Raw genomic sequence first — 18,641 nt, forward strand, 5'->3', positions numbered from 1 at the left:
ATATTAGAAATGCCTTTGAATCAGGGGTGAAATCCTACTGGTTTGGGCCGGTTCGCCCAAACCAGTAGTAAAAAATGCTTAACAAGTAAAAAAAAGCTCTGACGATCAGCTGTGCTATGTGATGGTAGGAACTTTTTAAAAAACTTTTTTTAGCATTTGGGGTCCGTTTTTGCTCCTAGGAGGCTTCCCTGAGGCCTTCTAAGCCAAAAACATGGGGTGGGGTGTGCTGTGAAAGAGAGAGGGGGGGAGAGGGGGGGGGAGAGGGAGGAAGGGAAGGTGGAAAAAGGAGAGGGAGGAAGGACCACAAACCTGGCACTAGACACAGCTTCGGAGGATACCTTGAAAGCACAGCAATCCAGGGCTAGAAGGGATCTGGAGGTCATCTAGTCCAACCCCCTGCTCCGGCATGATATTGTTAAAGTGAGTTTCTGTATTTTGACCCCCCCCGTCACATGACTACATAGCCACACCCACATAGTCACATGATACCTCCTCACCAAGCCACGCACACAGAACCGGTAGGAATTTTTTAAAGATTTCACCACTGCTTTGAATACCCCATTTCTTCCATAATCAGTTTGCAATTTGCACCTCAGAAGAAAGTGTGTAGCACTGGAAAGATAGATTCCCATTGTTCTGATCCTCTGGATGCTCTTCTGGAAAACAGAGAACCACTCTCATTCTTTTGCAAAAATGAGATATTTATAAATAATATGTGGTGTAATTAAAATAAAAGAAAACACATTTAAAAATTGGAAGAATAAATGTGTCTTTTCTGGCATTATAAGGACAGCATTGTACTGCCACGGTGGCTCTCATAAGATGGATATGTTTTCTTTATTTATAAGATTTATAAGGCTGTCAAGTCAACCACTATGACTCTGGGTAGTATACAGCATAAGAACAAAGAAGAAATCAAAGAAGGGGGAAAAAGTCTTTACAATAAACATTACAATATATAAATACAAAATACAAAATGGTAACCAAGCACATAACAAAACAATCACAACTATATCCAACATTCTTTTGAGAGGAGACAAACTGTTCCACTATTTTCGTTTTGTGTACTATTGTTTACATTTTGATTTTTGTCATGCAATGTTACTCATTTTTTGCATTCACAGAAATACTTTTTAAACACTGGTGCTCAGGAGGTCTCCAAAAGCATCCCAGAAGTCGAAAAGAAAAAAGACAAACTTTACAAAAGGAGAGAAAAGAGAATCTTAAAAAGGATAAAAGTGAAGATCAACCCCAAGCGGTAAGAAATGGGGGTTTAGTCTTAGAACAACAATTTTTCTTTGATTGTGAATAACATTCATAACTGAACGATATGGTGGAAAGACTTTGTGAGGAGAATTTCTCCAAATTTTATTTTAGAAAGAAGTAGGACATTTACATGGATTGTGCTGTAGTAGTACTAACACAAACACAAGTAATCTACTAATGTTTAAAAGACTTAAATTAAGTTCCTGGACTAACTATTATGTTGTGACTTCAGATGTCATGTATCTCAGTCTTCATAATCTATTGATGTCAAGGGGCAAGAGGGCAGACATCTTCAATACAATAATCTGTACACCATACCATCATGACAGAAATCCTGTCCTACTTGTGCTATAAGTAATTAAGTTTTAGCTTTTGCATCATGGCATACATTTTATCACGTGCAACCCATGATTAAAGAAGAGCTCAAAAATAGGTAAGGAGCTCGGGTGGGTCCTGTGGAGCATCATACCAGAACGGTATCTGGTGCTCCGGGCAGGCATGTACTGGGGCGTACCGCCTGCAACCCACCACTGATTCACTCCAATGTATTACAGGTAGTCCTCAATTTATGACCACAATTGAATCCAAAATGTCTGTTGTTAACGAAGACATTTAAGTGAGTTTTTACAACCATTGTTGCCACAGTTGTTAAGTGAATCACTGCAGTTGATAAGTTAGTAACATGGTTGTTACAAAATCTGACTTCCCCATTGATTTTGCTTATCAGAATGTGACAAAAGGGGATCACATGGCCTTGGGAAACAGCAACGGTGATAAGTATGAAGCAGTTGCCAAGCATCGGAGTTTTGATCATATGATCATGGGGATGCTACAAAGATTATAAGTGTGAAAAACGACCATAAGACCCCTGGTATGCCCAAATATCCCTTTATTTATTTATCAGCACAATCCCTTTATTTATTTATCAGCACAAACACACACACACACATATATATGCTCAGGTTGGATAAAATCATAAGGCTTATGTACGGTAGCTGAAACTTTCTGTAGCAGGAAAGTAAATGTTATATTAGACGTGATTAAAATTATATAGAAATCTCCAAAGACAGAACAGCTATTTGGTTTTGGATGAGAACTTGCTTTTCAGTGCCACAACCAATTTAAACCAGACAAAACAGATTATATCATCAAGGAGATTTGAAAGTAGGGATAAAAATGGAACCACATTTTAATGAGATAATAGTTTCATTTGTTTCAAGTAGGATATTTTTTGGCATTTTTAAAATGCATAACAGTTAAATTTAATAAGCTGATAGTTGAACATTACAGTTGGTTACATTGAACATAATTTTTCCTCATTGAGACAAACTGGAAGGAATATTATTTATTTTTTCTGGATTACTGAAGTTTGGCAAGTGAAGCAGTCCTAAATATTTGTAATGAAATGTGAGCTTGAAGGATGTTCTAAAGACATAGTATTAATTTTTAGATTTCATTATATAGACATGAAGATCATCACTCACAAAGACATCGTCTTCTCAGAAGCCACCAGTCAAGCAAGCCATGCTGGGCCTTGAGGATTTCCAGAAAGCAGTCTCACATCAACGCTTCTGGCATTTGGGAGCATTGTGGAAAATGCCATTGTTTTCCAAAGACTTCACTAGGTAAGCCAGATAGGAGGGGAAATGAAAATGACAAAAATGTTTGAAGTCAAAGGCAGCTGCCCCTTAGCATTTGTGGGGTCTTCTTGCTCAACATGGATAATTGTTCTTATTTCTGGTATTCATATTTCAGTTTGCCACAACAGAGTAACATAGAAAATAAAAACTACATGATGTTGGCCATCATCACATTTTTTGCCAATCTAATAATCTTTTTTAAAAAGTGTTTTATGTTTTACTTTCAACATATAAATATTTCTTCTTTCCTTATAGAGTGCGTTGTTTGGGTACAAATATCTCTGTGCAACAGCTTTCAGAATTTACACCATCATCCACATTAATATTAATTATCTAATCTTAAAATTATATTGTATTAAACAATTAAACATTATTAACCTATTCATTTTTCTCTTAATGTATCTTCTAATAAAAATACAATACTGTTAATCATAATTATCTTCATCATAATCTAACAATTATCCTCTTGTTTATACCTCTAACTTAACATATTTTCTACTCTTCTTTAAGAGGAATTCTTTCCTCTTCTTTAGGGAAAAATCTATCTTTTTTGATGGACTTTTAACCTGGGATTAAAGTTTATCAATATGCCTGAAAAAAATAATTGCAGGCAAAGAAAGCTCAATGGCTGCATTTCAACAATCATTCTTTCAGTCCAGCATACCGCATAGGCAGAATTGTGTGGTTGAAAAAGTCAAGATGATTGGCATCATGGTATGATCAAAGTTCTCTCTGCTTTTAATGCAGCACAGATTTTAAAAACGGGCAGCTTCAATTTTATCCTTGTGGCCTCTTGACATTTTGGAGCGTATCTTGCAGACATCTTTGCTCACAAGGTTACTGTTGATGGGGAAAATATGGGGGGTCTCTTCTGCATGTTGCCATAATTTATTAAATGAAAGGCAGGATATGAATAAAAGAAAAGGAAGAATAAGGGAAGCTATTCGGAGTTTAAGGATTTCCTCCAACATCTGTCCTGAAAAATTCCCTCATTCGAAGATCCCAACAGATTGTAGGATACCCTTAGGCCATTGCCCAGACTTCTTGGATTTAACAGTCATCCTGCAGAACCCGGGTAGTTCATTCTAAACATATTTTACTATGTTCTTTATTGTTAAGATATTTGTAACTACAGAATTTGGTATAGTAATTAAAGCAACAAGCTAGAAGCCAGGAGACCCTGAGGTATAGTTTTACTTTAGGTATAAAACCAGCAGACTGATTTTGGGCCAGTCATTCTTTCTCAGCTCTAAGGAGGTACAGTAGAACCTCTAGTCATGACCAAATCGGGTTCTGACTAAAACATTCACGTCCCCCCTGCGGCCGATTTCCCCTTCCACTCCATTTTTTTGTAAGTGCCAAATTTCCATAATTAGGTTCAGGTCACAACCAAAGTTATGGAACGAATTATGGTTGTGACCAGAGGTTCTACTGAAATGGCAAACCAGTTCTAAAATCTTGGTAAGAAGACTGCAGGGACTATCCCAGGCAGTTGCCAGGAATAAAAACTGACTTGAAGGCAGGTTGAAGCAAATTGAAATGTTGAAGTATTATATTGCCTGGTAGTAGATAACCAATATAATGATATGATTGCTACTATAAGATATTAATTTTGAGTTTTCAATTTCTATGTCGTTTACATGTGCTCCAGGATTTCTGTGCAGTTTTACTTTGAATTATCTTGGGATTTGGTTTTAGGCTTTAGTCAGTCTCTTGCTTGTCTCACTTTTTTCCACCTTCAAATTATTTTTAGTCATCCTGGATTAGCTCCTTAATGTCACTTTTCTTGGAGACTTTGAACTTATAATAGGTTAAAGTAAAGAACAACTTGAATTTCTAAGCATACAATTTACCAGGCCCAGCTTTTCTACTGCAGTAAGATTTTTTTAAAAAAAACCTTTGTACTGGATTTCTCAATTCTATCCTGTGTTCTTCAGATCTTAGAATTCAAGTAGTAAGACAAATTATGAACACGAACTAATCTATTTTTTTTTTATTTTCCATAGTTATAAAAATAATTATAATTCTGAGAGATATGTAAGAATTGGACTTTGTTGGCACTTTACATTTGTTGCCAGTCAAATTTTCCATAAGAATATATAGGTCAGGGGTGTCCAAACTTGGGAACTTTAAGACTTGTGGACTTCAACTCCCAGAATTCCCCAGCCAGCATGGCTGGCTGGGGAATTCTGGGAGTTGAAGTCCACAAGTCTTAAAGTTCCCAAGTTTGGACACCCCTGATATAGGTACTCATTGTGTTATTTCCTTTTGGTGAAAGCAGTTGTGGAAAACCAGAAAAAAGTAAGAAATAATCAGCGAAAGATACAGAATATATGATAGGCATGAGATAGCAAAGGGTTACATCTAATTTACATCATTTACCATTTCTTGATTATGTGGCATCAAGTTGTCAATTTTTAGTGACAACATGGATAGTTATCCAACTTGCTCTTGGATGTCCCTTTTTCTGTTTTTTTTCCTTTCACCTTTCCCAGTCATAAGAGGCAATGTGGAATAATTTGAGCCTCACCATTCACTATGCCTTTCCACAAACTACCCTTGCTTCCATCACATTCTTTTTATTCTTCATACTTCTGCCTCTTCTTAAGGATTGCGTGAACTCCTTCCATTATTTTTTTTGCCCTCCTCCTCTCAATCCATTCTTTTCTTGTATATTCATTGTACAATTTGATTCTCATCAATTATCTAGGACCAAATCTCTTTAATATACTTATATTTTAAAATATAATTTTAACGAGGAAAATTTTAACAAAGCAATATTAGAAATGAAGAAAATAAAGGAGGACAGAGAACAAGAGAAAATAAGAAAGAAAATAGAAATAAATAAAAAGCTATAAAGAAGCAACTTCAGATTTTTTTTGACAGCGGTTATAAATGCATTTATTTTACATTCTCTCTTTAAGGTTACCTCATAATTTTCTTCTTTCAATAAGCTACTCTTTATACTCTTCAACCCATAAATCACACTTGTTTTCCTGACAAAAAGTCCATAAGCAGTTTCTAGTCACTGATAAAAATATATTAATTTTTCACTGATCAATATAACAAGTTAATTTTGCCTTCTCTGCTAGTTCTGTCATCTTCACCAACCATTCCTCTGTTGTGGTTTATTTCAGAATCTTCCCATTTTTGTACATAATTTTCCATGCCTTTTTTCTATAATTGATGGGCCCATTCATTCCAGCAAGAAAAGTTCTGGTTTCAGTTAAATGTTGATCTTTAAAACTTTTTGTATGATTTGTACATACAAGTTGTCCTTGATGTAAGACCATAATTGAAGTCACAATTAGAATTACATCTTAACCCATTTTTATCCCTTGGGAATAAATCGGTAGTTATCTAATTAAAATTAAAGAGATGCCTATAAATTATTCAATTTCTCAAATGTATTAACAGTGAAATCAGATTTAAACAAAATCCACATTTACCCTTCTCTGAGAAACGAGTGAGTTTATCGGTAATCTTGTTAATAAAAGTATTTTTTTCCAACTAGGAAATGACAAAAAACTGCAACAGCCACATTACAGCACAATGAATAAAGCAGCTTTCCATTTGGAAGAGGATAAGATAAAACAAGTAAGGAGTGATTTATGCATGACATTTTTTCCCATGCTAAATCAGGTAAATTCATGTTAATCTGACAAGTGGGTTATTAATTTGATTGTTCAACAAATGATATATGCTGACTTTATGTAATATTTAGTAATGAAATTTTTTGCAAATGTATACTTTGAGTATGGAAGGGGGGGACACCCACCACACATTGCAACCGACAAAATTTGTATTTACCCATTACCTTTTTCCTTGTAAAATTCTTAAAAAACCAATAAAACGTTGTTTAAAAAAAATGAATAGTAACATCTGCTTAAAATCCATCAAATAAAATGTTTGCATTAATAGGCCATATTAAGAAGAGGGCCTTTAGAATGGAGAGGACTGTTAGGAAGAACTTGGAAAGACAAGATTAAAGAGCCAAAATAAAAACTTGAGTTGTAAAGTATTGGATAATGAATGGAATACATTTTGCTTTGTACTAATTATTTAGTACCAAGAAAGAATAGTATGGTATTGTACTCTTGCAGCCAGGGCCGGATTTAGATGAAAAGAGGCCCTAGGCTATTCCACTTATGGGGCCCTTTCACCTCCCATTTTTAAGTTTGTAAATTACATGAGAGATAATAAAATACATCATTACTGTGATATATACCAATATATTAAATGAAACATGTTGTAATTGGTACTAACCTTTATAAAAAATGTGGCATGGATAATAAATAAAAATAAAAGGCCCCTCTTGATCTTGAGGCCCTAGGCTGAAGCCTAGTTAGTCTATAGGAAAATCCGGCCCTGTTTGTAGCATGATGGTCAGTGGCTAAATATATTCAGTTAATATTAAGAAAATTAATTCTTAAAATATTTAGTGTGTTATGGCCATTCTTATGGAATCCAATTTTATGTGAAAATATATTTTTCAGTTACAAGACAAATTGCATGAGATACTTAACACAAAGCATGTCATGGGAAGACATTCTTGCCGATGATGCTATTAGTATTCTAGAGGACAGCCGTATTGGCTTAATCACTGATCTTGTCCACATTCTCTTCCCAAAATGGCCAATCAGCTGCTGTGAAGAAATCTTCAAGCAGGTCAAGGATGTATTAATGCCTCCCATTGTTCTTCCCGCAGAAAGTGGAATTCAGTGAGACACACACACACACACACACACACACACACTTATAACTAGTAGTTTATAGCAACTGGTGAATTGATAATTTCTTCTTCATGTCTGGTAGGATACACCTGGACTGAACAAATGCCCAAGTGACAACTTATTTCTTCAAAGAATTTCTACAATTCAAGAAGTACCTACATACTCCTGTCCATCTTCTAATAATATATCAGCAGAAAAACCCAGCAGTCTAGATAGTTGCTCCTTGGGAATTTTTCCAAAAGAACACCACCCAGATGTAGATTCTGAGTACAACGGACCTTCCACTGAAACTTATCATTTGGAACTCAAAGATACAAAGAACCAGCTGTGTAACTTTGTTGGATCTCAGACTACTAGACCTATTTTTCTTCGTTCAAAAAGAGGCTGTAATAACTTAGAATCAAAGGATAAAAATGTTCTTATTCTAGAGCCCCCCCTTCCTATTGCAGAAAGAACAGAAAAATTCACGGAGAAAGATTTGTCTCCTTTAAAAAAGCAACATGCTCCCACATGCCAAAGTCTATGTCCTGTTTCACTCACATCAAGACTACTTACTGAGATGTCAGTTTCAACTAAATCCTTACCTGGAACTCCATCTAATCAAAAGCAAAGCTTGGAAGTAACAAATAAGCCAATTCATTTGGAATATGATGACATAAGCAGCAGTGATGATGAAGATAGATTGGTTATAGAAATCTAAGGAATAAGTTACCTATTTTTAAACAGAGTTCAATATGACGGGGTAGCCATCATCAATCTGCCTTTCTCTTCTATCTTAAAAGTAAAAAACTATACTCGTGCTAATATTTGCCAAGGATCTGAGCTTCTTTACATGTGCTTTGCTTTTACATGTGCAATTAGTTGCACATTTGAATCCCAACAAGTTCACTACGTAGTTTCTCTCTTCATCAAATTCTCTATACAATTCCATTTTATCATTTTCTCTATTTATACCTCCGAAAGTAAACTAAGAATCATTGTCTCCTTTAAGGGAAAGTTGGTCCTGCAGATAGGAAAGCAACTTATTTTCTCAGCTGCTCCGTGCTGCTTATTTAATCTTAACTTTTCCTTCTACAATTTTGCATGAAATCAATGTCCTTAAATCACTTTACAGCATTTTTGTATTGCGCAAATATTCTAACATCTCTTCTGGCAAACAACTCAAGCGTGTATTGTTTTGTGCCTTTTCTGTAGAGACCTGTACATACTTATCTCTTTGATATGTTACCTTTTCTACAATAGGAAGATACTCTTTGATCTTGTTTCTCAGGTCAGTTGGGGAAAATATTTATTCTGCCAAATGAAAATGTGTAGGGGTTCTGTCAAAAAGAATTGAAAGCATAACATACTTATTCCTCTCCATACATGTTAAATCTCTGCACTAGGGTGGCAGTTAAACATTTGTCCAGTGGAATATCATGCACTTTCCTAAATGCACTTCCATTGCATTAGAACCCTGTTGTTAAGCAATGGTTATTTGGAGCTTAATTGTACTGTTGTATTATACTTGTTTTATATTTAATATTTCATATATCTTAACAAGCTATTAAAATGTTAATGTAAAATTCATAGGTGCCTTTCTTTGAGCAGGAGACAGATTGAGCAAAATTTGTAGGTTGTTCCTAATATGCTGGCCCAGTAAGGCAATAGAGAAAAAACAAATTTCTGCAAAATTAAAGCGGAGGATGAGCCTTCTGTTCAATGTATTAATACTGAAAATGACATTTAATCATCCAAGTTACTGAAATGCCACCATATATTTTTATTTATTGAAACTGGAGATATAACCCATCATACAATAGCCATATACTGATCTTTATGGTTATCTATATAGTATCTAACTTTCTAAATGCCTTTCCAGAGTTTTTTTTTAAGAGCAACATGGGGTCAAATGTCCATGGCACAGAACAGTCAGGCTCTGCTATGAACTTCGAAAAGCAGGAAGATGGCTTCTGAAAGCTTTCCAATTAATATTTTAGCTGCTTTCACAGAACACCTGAAATTAGTTTTTATCTTTATGCACTCCATAAAACTTTAGTGTATTATAGTGGCAGAAAACAACAGGCTTAAAAACTGTATTGAAATATAGATGGAAAGGGATGAAATACATTATTCTTTACAGTGACTGGCTTTCTTTAATCTTCAATTACTGTATCTTCATGACTCAGTATGAAATTAACTCCTTGCTTTTGCAATATTTATTTTGCCACATCCATAGATGCAAAAACTGGAGTAGGAACAGAATAGAAACCACCCGCTAATAGCCTTAGACCCATGCGAAAGTCAAAGTCTGTCAACATAAAAACTACTGATCATCTCTTCTACCCTCATTTCTAAATTTCACAGGCACAGCTGTTTTCTAACAGACACAATTTTAAATATGAACCTGCATTGTTAGCCTCAACCCAGCCCTTGATTGCCCAAGTGGGCTGCTGATCCATTCGTTTTGCATAGCAATGGGAAGGCTGGCAGAACAGTATATTGATGGGGGGGGGGGATTGTGAGTTGGAGTTCAGTTGCCATGGCAATAGGGATGAGCAGATCCTGGTTGTTTCCCTGGAGATGGCATACAGATGGGGAGCCTACAGAGCCTCCATGTGGCTATTTGGAGTCAAATAAATTGATAGCGGAATCTAGAGAAAGATTTTGTGTTGCATCAGTGTCGTGCTTTTTGCATAAAATCACTCTGTACAAAGTCACTCTGGAGTCCCTTGGGATTTTTATGCAGAATGTACAACAATGCAAAATGTTTGAGGTTTCATTGCTGCTGAATCATTGCCAATTTGAATAATCAGAACCACCAGAGCACAAGGATTCTGTATTTAAAAGAATTTCTTTTTCTTCATGCACATCCTTTGCAGGCAAATATTTCAGTCTTTATTTCCCTCTGAATATTTTTTCAGTTAAGACACCAAATTAATATACAACTATTGTACTGTGGCAAATGTTTTGTCTGACTAAAATGCTTCTTGTGAATTTCTGTGCTTCTACATCGTTACAGACATAAGTAATTAATTATTAACATCATTAATTAAAATGGTTACAAAAATTAAAAATGTTCCAGAATTAGCAGTAGCCTGTTTTGGAAAAAGAATGATTTATACAATATTCAGAATATAATGTGAATTGATGTGATCCACCCATACTTTGTTCTAGAAAATAACTTTATTAGCTAAGCTATAATCAATACCATTTGACGGCGGTACAAGACTTGCAATCACAGTAAAATGTAACTGAATTTTCTTTTCGAAAAACAAAAGCATATCAAAACAATGAAATGTGTTATGATACTGCGCTATTCTTGTTCAACACAATTTTTACATCACCCCCTCCCTTAAGAAGGCAACACAGTAGAATAACTAAAATAGTATGGTGACCAAATGTAGAATGTTTGGAATGAATTTATGCACAAGCATAAAACATTACATATTCAAAAAGAATGTGGGGAGGGGGAGGGAGAAGCTAATGACATTTAGCAGGTGAGACATTAGCTTTTTGGCATATTTCAGTTTTGCCTGCTCACTAACAAACATTTGGAACTTATCTAGGTGGTCTATGGAACACAAATATAGTTACTCTTCAAATGGTAATACAGCAACCTGTCCAAAATAACCAGGTTGTTTAGAAAATCAGCAAAGATTCCTGCATCTGTATTAACCACTTCCGGAATACTTAAGACAGAACTTAAAAGCTGTAACATACAAGAATAAAAAACAAAGTTTTTTTTTTTTTAAAAAACAGACAATATAAAATTGTATTCCTTTTTTAAAATAAAAAACGTCATCTTGGTATATATGACCACAAGTTAAATTTCATTTCCAGGTTGAAACTGATTATTTAGATGTGCTATAATTTGATTTGTAGATGAGTTTCAAAACTGTCCTGTTCACCGTAGTGGATAATCTGAGCCAAGAAGGTAGGTGAACATTATCCTGAAATTTCTGATGGCTTTCAGCACTATGAACCATAGTATTGCAGTAGTATTAGTGGTAAGGGTGAGCATGCATCATAACATTAATAACATTAATCATCTTGTAGTAATAATATCATAACATTAATCATCTTGTAAGGCTTCTAAATAAAGTACCAACACTGCACATGCAGCTGTTCATTTCTGTTTATTAATCTTAGAGAAACAGTGGAAGTAATACATCAATGTCAGGAGTAAATACAAGAATGGATATGGCCAGGAAGTTCAACTTGAAATCAGATAACATGAATGTACTATTGGTCTAAGTAACAGGTTACATTCCCTGAGGTGGGGGGGAGGTTAGTATATGTTTTCTACTAGGTGGTGAAAGCACCTTTTCTCTGGATGACACAATAGGCCATTTTATTACTGTGTAAGATTCACATGCCCCATTCTCCTGGAATTAAGATCTTGCTTCATTTTCCCATAATGCTTTTGTTTATCTAGCTTCATTTGATCCGAACAGCAGCACACACACATTTTTGCCAAACTTCTGTAGTCCAGAATAAAATTCAGTTACATTGTTCAAAAATCCCAAGTATTGGGCCTGATGCCTGATTCTTAGAAAAGCAATGAGAGAAGCAAAATCAGTTACTATTCTCCAAGCATAATAGTACAACATGGCAACTATCTACTTGTGAGTCGTCTTATTTTAATTACAACTGAGAAACAGAATTAAATAACTGGATCATATACAGTACTATTTACCACGTTGATTATACTTTCATTGAGGATAAAGCTTCAGTGAAGCTATTTCAGAGACCATACATACACTGGATGCAGTTTTGGATTCTGTGAACATTGCCTGTTTATATCCCAATTTATTCCCGGTTTCTCTGCATAATAATGAGCTTGAATATCATTAAGTTTTATGATATTACAAGCTCTAAAATGGTGTTTATACAAGCAACAATAATTCCCTTTGGCTAAGGAAAATAGCAGATCTTACACAAGACTTGAAACTGAGCTGTCCAAACTTGCCTTCTTCACATGCTTAACAATTTCAGTGATGGAAAAATAACACGTGCTAATAGATGGAAAAACAATACAGGTGTACTCTGCTTTAGACCTATGAAATATTCTCAGCAATAACAATATATAATATAATCTTACTACACAACTGATTCTGAGAATTGCATCTACTTGCAACTCCTGATTAAAAAACAAACGAACACCTTTTCCCTGGTATTTCACTTTCCACTGATCAAAGAAGGCATATGCTCATTCCACCTGGCCCTCACTATATAAGGGTACTTACAAATGTATTTGGACTACGGTATTTAATTCAACCCCTTTTACTATGAAGAAAATGGGACTGAATTTGGAGACAAATACTGCAAACAGCAGTCTTTCTCCCTTGAATGAAAAAGAAGACAGCAAGAGCTCCTCAGTTGGTTCACAAGATTATTGTACATTGCCTTGTATGTTTGTGTAACGAAGGTGCAGAGATGGTAATAATACAAATCACATCCAAATACGCACTACTTAGGAAACCCGTGGAAGAATAGTGCGTTTGGTAAACCAGGAATGTTGGGTTAATGCTGCTGCTGCTCAGATCGGTGGATTGCAGGAGAACATAAATGCAATTACAGTATCAAACAAATAAGACAGGCTACCAATTTTTCTATGGTGTTGGGCTGGCACTGGAGACTTCAGTGGAGATTTACAGACCCCTCGCATCCTGGACATAGATTGTTTCAACTCCTACCGTCAAAACAATGCTATAGAGCACTGCACACCAAGACAACTAGACACAAGAACACCCCCAACACCATTACTCTGCTAAACAAATAATTTCCTCACCACTGTCAAGCCACTCACTAAGGCTGCATTACTATTACTATTAATCTCATCGTTCCTATCACCCATCTCCTCCCACTTATGATTGCATGACTGTAACTTTGTTGCTTGCATCCTTATGATTTATATTGATATTGTTTCCTGATTGCTTATTTGTACCCTATGACTATCATTAAGTGCTGTACTTTATGACTCTTGGCAAAAGTATCTTGTCTTTTTTATCTACGCTGACAGCACATGCACCAAAGACTAATTCCTTGTGTGTCCAAACACACTGGGCCAATAAAGAATTCTATTCCAACGCCCTATTTTTTCTGCCCAACCCAGCTCACCACCAGGTATGTCGGATCGACTTGTACAAAATAAAGGGGCGATGATAAATCAACGCAAGTCAACAAACATATGCCCGGCCTTCAGCGAAGGAGACGAGAGCAAAAACAATCCAAAGGTGGGACCGAGAGAGGAGAGGCCCGAGTCTCCGTCCACTGGGATACCGGGACTCCCCAGCCGCTCGGGCGTCAAAATATCCCTGTCCCTCTCCCCTTTTGATACGCTGTAGCACCACGGAAACCCCTGGTCGCTGCCCCCCGCCCCGCCAAACGGTGAGACGAGCCGCCCCTCGGAAGCTCAGCGAAGTGCCTTCCCTACAGCCCTTGTAAAGCCGGGCTTCACCTCCCCTCCGGACAGCTCCAATGAAAAAACCAAGAGGCGCCTCTCGCGAGATTTGCAACGAAAGAAACTCTGACTCAGCGAGAAGATCTCGTCCCGTTCAGACCCGAGCACTTGCGGCGGAGGGAAGGAGCGCGAGCGGCGGATATTCGTTAGGAGCGTGGTGTGTCCCCCCCTCCGCAGTCATTAAACACGTGACCCGCGCGCGCTTTCTTCTCCTCCCCTTCCCGCCCAATCCCGCCTCTGAGGAAAGGGATTTTTGACTTCTTATGAAACTCAGCAACTTTTAAGACGTGTGGACAGCCATGGCCAGAATTTCTTAAAAGAAACGAAATTTCCCATGGAGGAGTGGTAGAGGAGCGCAGGGTTGGCCGACCAATTTAAATCTGGTTCTCTGTAGCAAACTCCCTCTCCTCCCGCCTTCTGACGCGGTACATCATCCCCATTGCTGCCCCCCCTCCCCACCCGCCTCACGTTTACAGACAATGCAGGAAACTGGAAAGTAAAGTATAAGTATACATCTTTATTACGGTCAAAGACCAACAATACACATTAGTTTTTACAATATGTTAAAAAGTACTGACATTAAGATATAATTAAAAAGTATTGACATTAAAAGTGGAAAATAAGATACATGTTCTCAGATTGTTCGGGTCACTCCCTGGTTTACCTGGGTGCAACGCCGTTAAGTATAGGAGTAAATACAATGGTCCAAAGATTGTTAGAGATATGTCCAGATATTTGGTACAAGATGACAACTATACTTCTGTAGCCAATTTTTTTTCTTATGGACATTGCAGCAGCACAGAACTTTGCCACTGCATACGTGGTAACCGGGTTAATGTCCTGGAGGAGAAAGCCTAGATAAAAATTGTCTGCCCTCCCTGCAATCTCTCTAATAAGGGGAGAATATATGCAGACCTACAAGCTCTATATATCTCGCAATATAATAGAACATGTGAATCTTCCACTTCTCCTTTACCACATATACAAACCCGTTCTGCTATAGGTTTTCTCTTACACCTGCCCTGGAGGAGTGCTGAAGGAAGAATGTTAAATCTGGCTCTGAAGAAGGCTATTCTTTGTTTTGGGAAGATCAGGTCATTTAGATATCTTGCCGATTCCCACGTGCCCTGTCTGATTCTGTCCCTACTGTGGAGAGGCAACCTATTCAGTTCTTGGAACTCCATGTCCTTCATTCTATTAATTAATACTTGCTTTGCTTGATCAAAGCCTAGGGGCATTAAGAATAGGTGAGAGCCCATAAGAGCCCAGCTTGTGATCAATTGCCTGTTTCCAGGGGCAGGGGATTGGAAAGTAAAGGTTTCTTTATTAGTCATCCTTCCTCTGCCAGAAATAACCTCTAGAACCACGTTTCTCAATCTCGGGAATTGAAGGTTTAATTTTATGTATATCCCACTTTGGTTTAATAAATAACTCAAGGTGGGGAATGCACATAATACTCCGATCTCCCCTTTTTCTTCACAACAATCTTGTGAGGTAGGCTGGGTTGAGAGGGAGAGGGACTGGCCCAAGTTCATGGTACTAGCTGCCTTTCATGGAACTAGAACTCCTAGTCTTAATGGCTTCTAGCTTGGTACCTTAACTACTTGACTAGACTGTTTTTCAAACTGGTTTGTGGACTTTTATTTCCTATGTTTGCTGGGAAAATCTGAAAGTTGACGTCCATGTATCTTAAAGTTGCTGAAATTTTGAGAAACACCGCTCTAGGGTAGGGCTTGCATTGCTGCCCTGCAAAAATCCAAAAGGCCAGTAGACAGCAACAAAAGATGCAGAAAATTGAGAGTTTCATTAAGAAGAGCATGTGTCATCAACAGATACATAGAAACAAACTACATTTACACACCACTGAAAGCAGAAAACTAAAAAAAGCTAAGAAAAAGACAAATTTCTGTCCTTCCCTGGTATCTTCCCATATTTTTCACATTTTAATTTGGAGGATGTCCAAATGGGATGTAGAGGAGAGAAGCAGACAAAAACACCTAAAAAAACTTTCATTGAGAGAAGCAGACCAAAACACTTAAAAAAACCTTGCATTATTTCTGCTGTAATGCCTTTGGTCCTTCTGGTAACTTACTGTTGGGAAAGAGGTAAGTAAACCAGAAAGGAGAACCAATAATAAAGAGCACACTTGACAAGGCAACTTTATCTGACAGTTATTACTTGGGACAGACATGAGAAGAGGCTCTTCTCTCCTTGATCCTAACAAAATGCCCTAGCTGCACCTCTTCTTTTTTTTTGTCATATCTTGTTGAAGTTGCGTTTATCTTATTCTTACCCCATGGCTGAGATAATTGTAATGATGTGAATATAAGATTTTCCAAGTCCAATAGCCCCAGAGTATGTCAAATCAGTGAAGCCTTGTCACCCTTGGCTAATATCCTGAACGAAGCAATGGGACTACTGGAACTTGAAACAGAGACAATGCAGATAGCAGCATAGGGATTAGCAATGAGGATGGCAAGATTCATGCCACTTTAGTTTTCTGCTGATTTAAGAAGGAGAGGTTGTGGATTACTTCAGATCAAAAGCTCCATTAACATTTATGGTAATTCCTAATGGTATTTCTATTTTCATGTTGCCTCCTATCTCTGGAGGAGGAGGAGGCAGGGACAAGAAAAAGGGAAGAAGGTTTATAGCCACATGCAATTCCAAACCACTCAGAGTCTTAAAAAACCCTGAAATGATCAAATGATCCATATTTTTCATTCAAGACAATAAACTGAATCAGTGCTTTGTGTTTTCCACAGATCTTCTGGGCTGCTGATTTCATTAGACATAAAATAATGAATGAAAAAGAGGACTCTGACCTAGAACATTGCAAGGAAAAAGATAGAGGTGTGTATAATCTCTGAGTATTCTGTTCTGGGGGTCTTTTGAAAAATATGGGCTGTCCTATCTCGAGCTTGAAAAAATATCAGTCTTAGAAATCCACACAAAGCCCCTTTTGATTAAACATTCTGTGTCCAAGAGGGTTAGCATCTTATCACTGAAGTAAATAATAATTTGTAGAACTGATATGCCAAACTTTCTCCTGTGATTTTGACTGCCAACACATTTAAGATTAAACTGGTAGAGAGGTTGCATAAACTTATTTGCACTGAGGTTGAATGTAGAGTTAACAAACTAGAAGTTTCAGATGAAGTAAGTTCAAAGGAGAAATCATTGGGGGGAGAAAGAGAAGAGCAGATATTTGATCCAGGAACAAAGTAGGAAGCTTTAAGGATTAGGAAAAAAGCATTTGCCAACTGCAACAACTCAAAAAAAAAACCCGATAAAATTTATTATTGTATCTGATATGAAGCACCTTTTTATTTCTTTATTCATATCATATGTAATCTATGGAACTATGTACAGGAAAAAAGAGGAATTGAGGTCACCATTCCTGAAAGAGTTTATCTCCTATTTCAAAGAGTCTAGGACTGTTGAAGATACAAGAATGGGACTGACAAAGTGGAAATTACAGGAGGAAAACAAACCAACAAACAAAGATTAAGAACACAGCTAATTTATAAATAAAAAGAACCACATCCTGTGCCCCCTTCTCTATATGCATATATGACCGAAAGGTCAGTTCCTTGAAAGCATTAAGGCACACATAGGCAAGTATGTCCACAGCAAAGTCATTTAATGACTTATAATGACAAATATAATGAAAATGGGATCATTTAGATATTTCCCCATTTTGATGAAAGCTTGTGGATGCCTTATGCTAAGATTTACCTAATCCCTCATGCATTTTCTTAATCTTTTCTGTTAAAGTTCTAAGTCAGGCTCCATAAGCCTTCCTCAGGCTAGATTCTCATTCTCAGGGTTGTGGTGCATATATGTTTGCTTTCTTCAATGGAAAGGTTAGTATGCTTTCCAATATCTGACTTCACATAACTCATATTTCTATAAATCTCCTTTTAGAGAACATGTTGTATGTGCATTTTCACCTTTTCAATCCCACGTATAAATAAAGCTGTGTAAGTAAATTAAACTGTCCAAATTCAGAAAACTTGGCAGGGCTGCTTTGGAAGCTGCCTCTAATTGTCTCCACCTGTGTGTTTATGGAATCTGTTTCACGTCATCTGCGGTACCATAATTTTGTCTTACTTGCACGTACAGATGGAAATAGAGAAGCCTTTACAGCAACTCCACCAAATCACCCAGGGGATGTGATTGCTTCAAGGAGAAGCACTTTGCTCTGCAGTATCCCTTGAATACTTTGTGTTTCTATCTGTTTCAGAAGAACAGAGCTAATTTCAATAAACTTAGAGAGAGTTTGGGAAAAATTCCATGGATGAGAATCCTCAAGGGGAAAACAACTCAAGAAGCTTGGGAAATTTTGAAAAATGAGATTACAAAAGCCCAGTCTAGCACAATACCAATGAAGAAGAAAAATAACAGCTCCCAAAAGAAACCAGCATGGCTGCATAAAGAACTCTCTGACAAATTGAAAGACAAAAAAGATAAGTATAAAAAGTGGAAAGGGGGGACATAACTGAAGCAGAATATCAGCAAATAACCCGAGCATGTAAAGATAAAGTGAGGAAAGCT

General features: G+C 36.9%; 1 protein-coding gene across 8 annotated transcripts in view; it reads left to right on the plus strand.

The window, feature by feature from the left end:
• ZNF831 (zinc finger protein 831) overlaps positions 1 to 9,204 on the plus strand; it is a 73,168-nt gene extending 63,964 nt beyond the window's left edge. For all 8 annotated transcript variants that reach the window (XM_081948367.1, XM_081948372.1, XM_081948368.1 and 5 more), the window contains 4 exons: positions 1,125 to 1,258; positions 2,731 to 2,891; positions 6,421 to 6,503; positions 7,722 to 9,204. In XM_081948367.1, coding sequence (XP_081804493.1) covers positions 1,125 to 1,258; positions 2,731 to 2,891; positions 6,421 to 6,503; positions 7,722 to 8,339 — 996 coding nt within the window. In that variant the 3' untranslated portion in view covers positions 8,340 to 9,204. The remainder of the gene's footprint in view (positions 1 to 1,124; positions 1,259 to 2,730; positions 2,892 to 6,420; positions 6,504 to 7,721) is intronic.
• Positions 9,205 to 18,641: the final 9,437 nt, after the last annotated feature.

The sequence above is a fragment of the Natrix helvetica genome, assembly GCF_964273705.1.
Source record: "Natrix helvetica genome assembly, chromosome: 3".
In the NCBI taxonomy this organism is placed as follows: Eukaryota; Metazoa; Chordata; class Lepidosauria; order Squamata; family Natricidae; genus Natrix; species Natrix helvetica.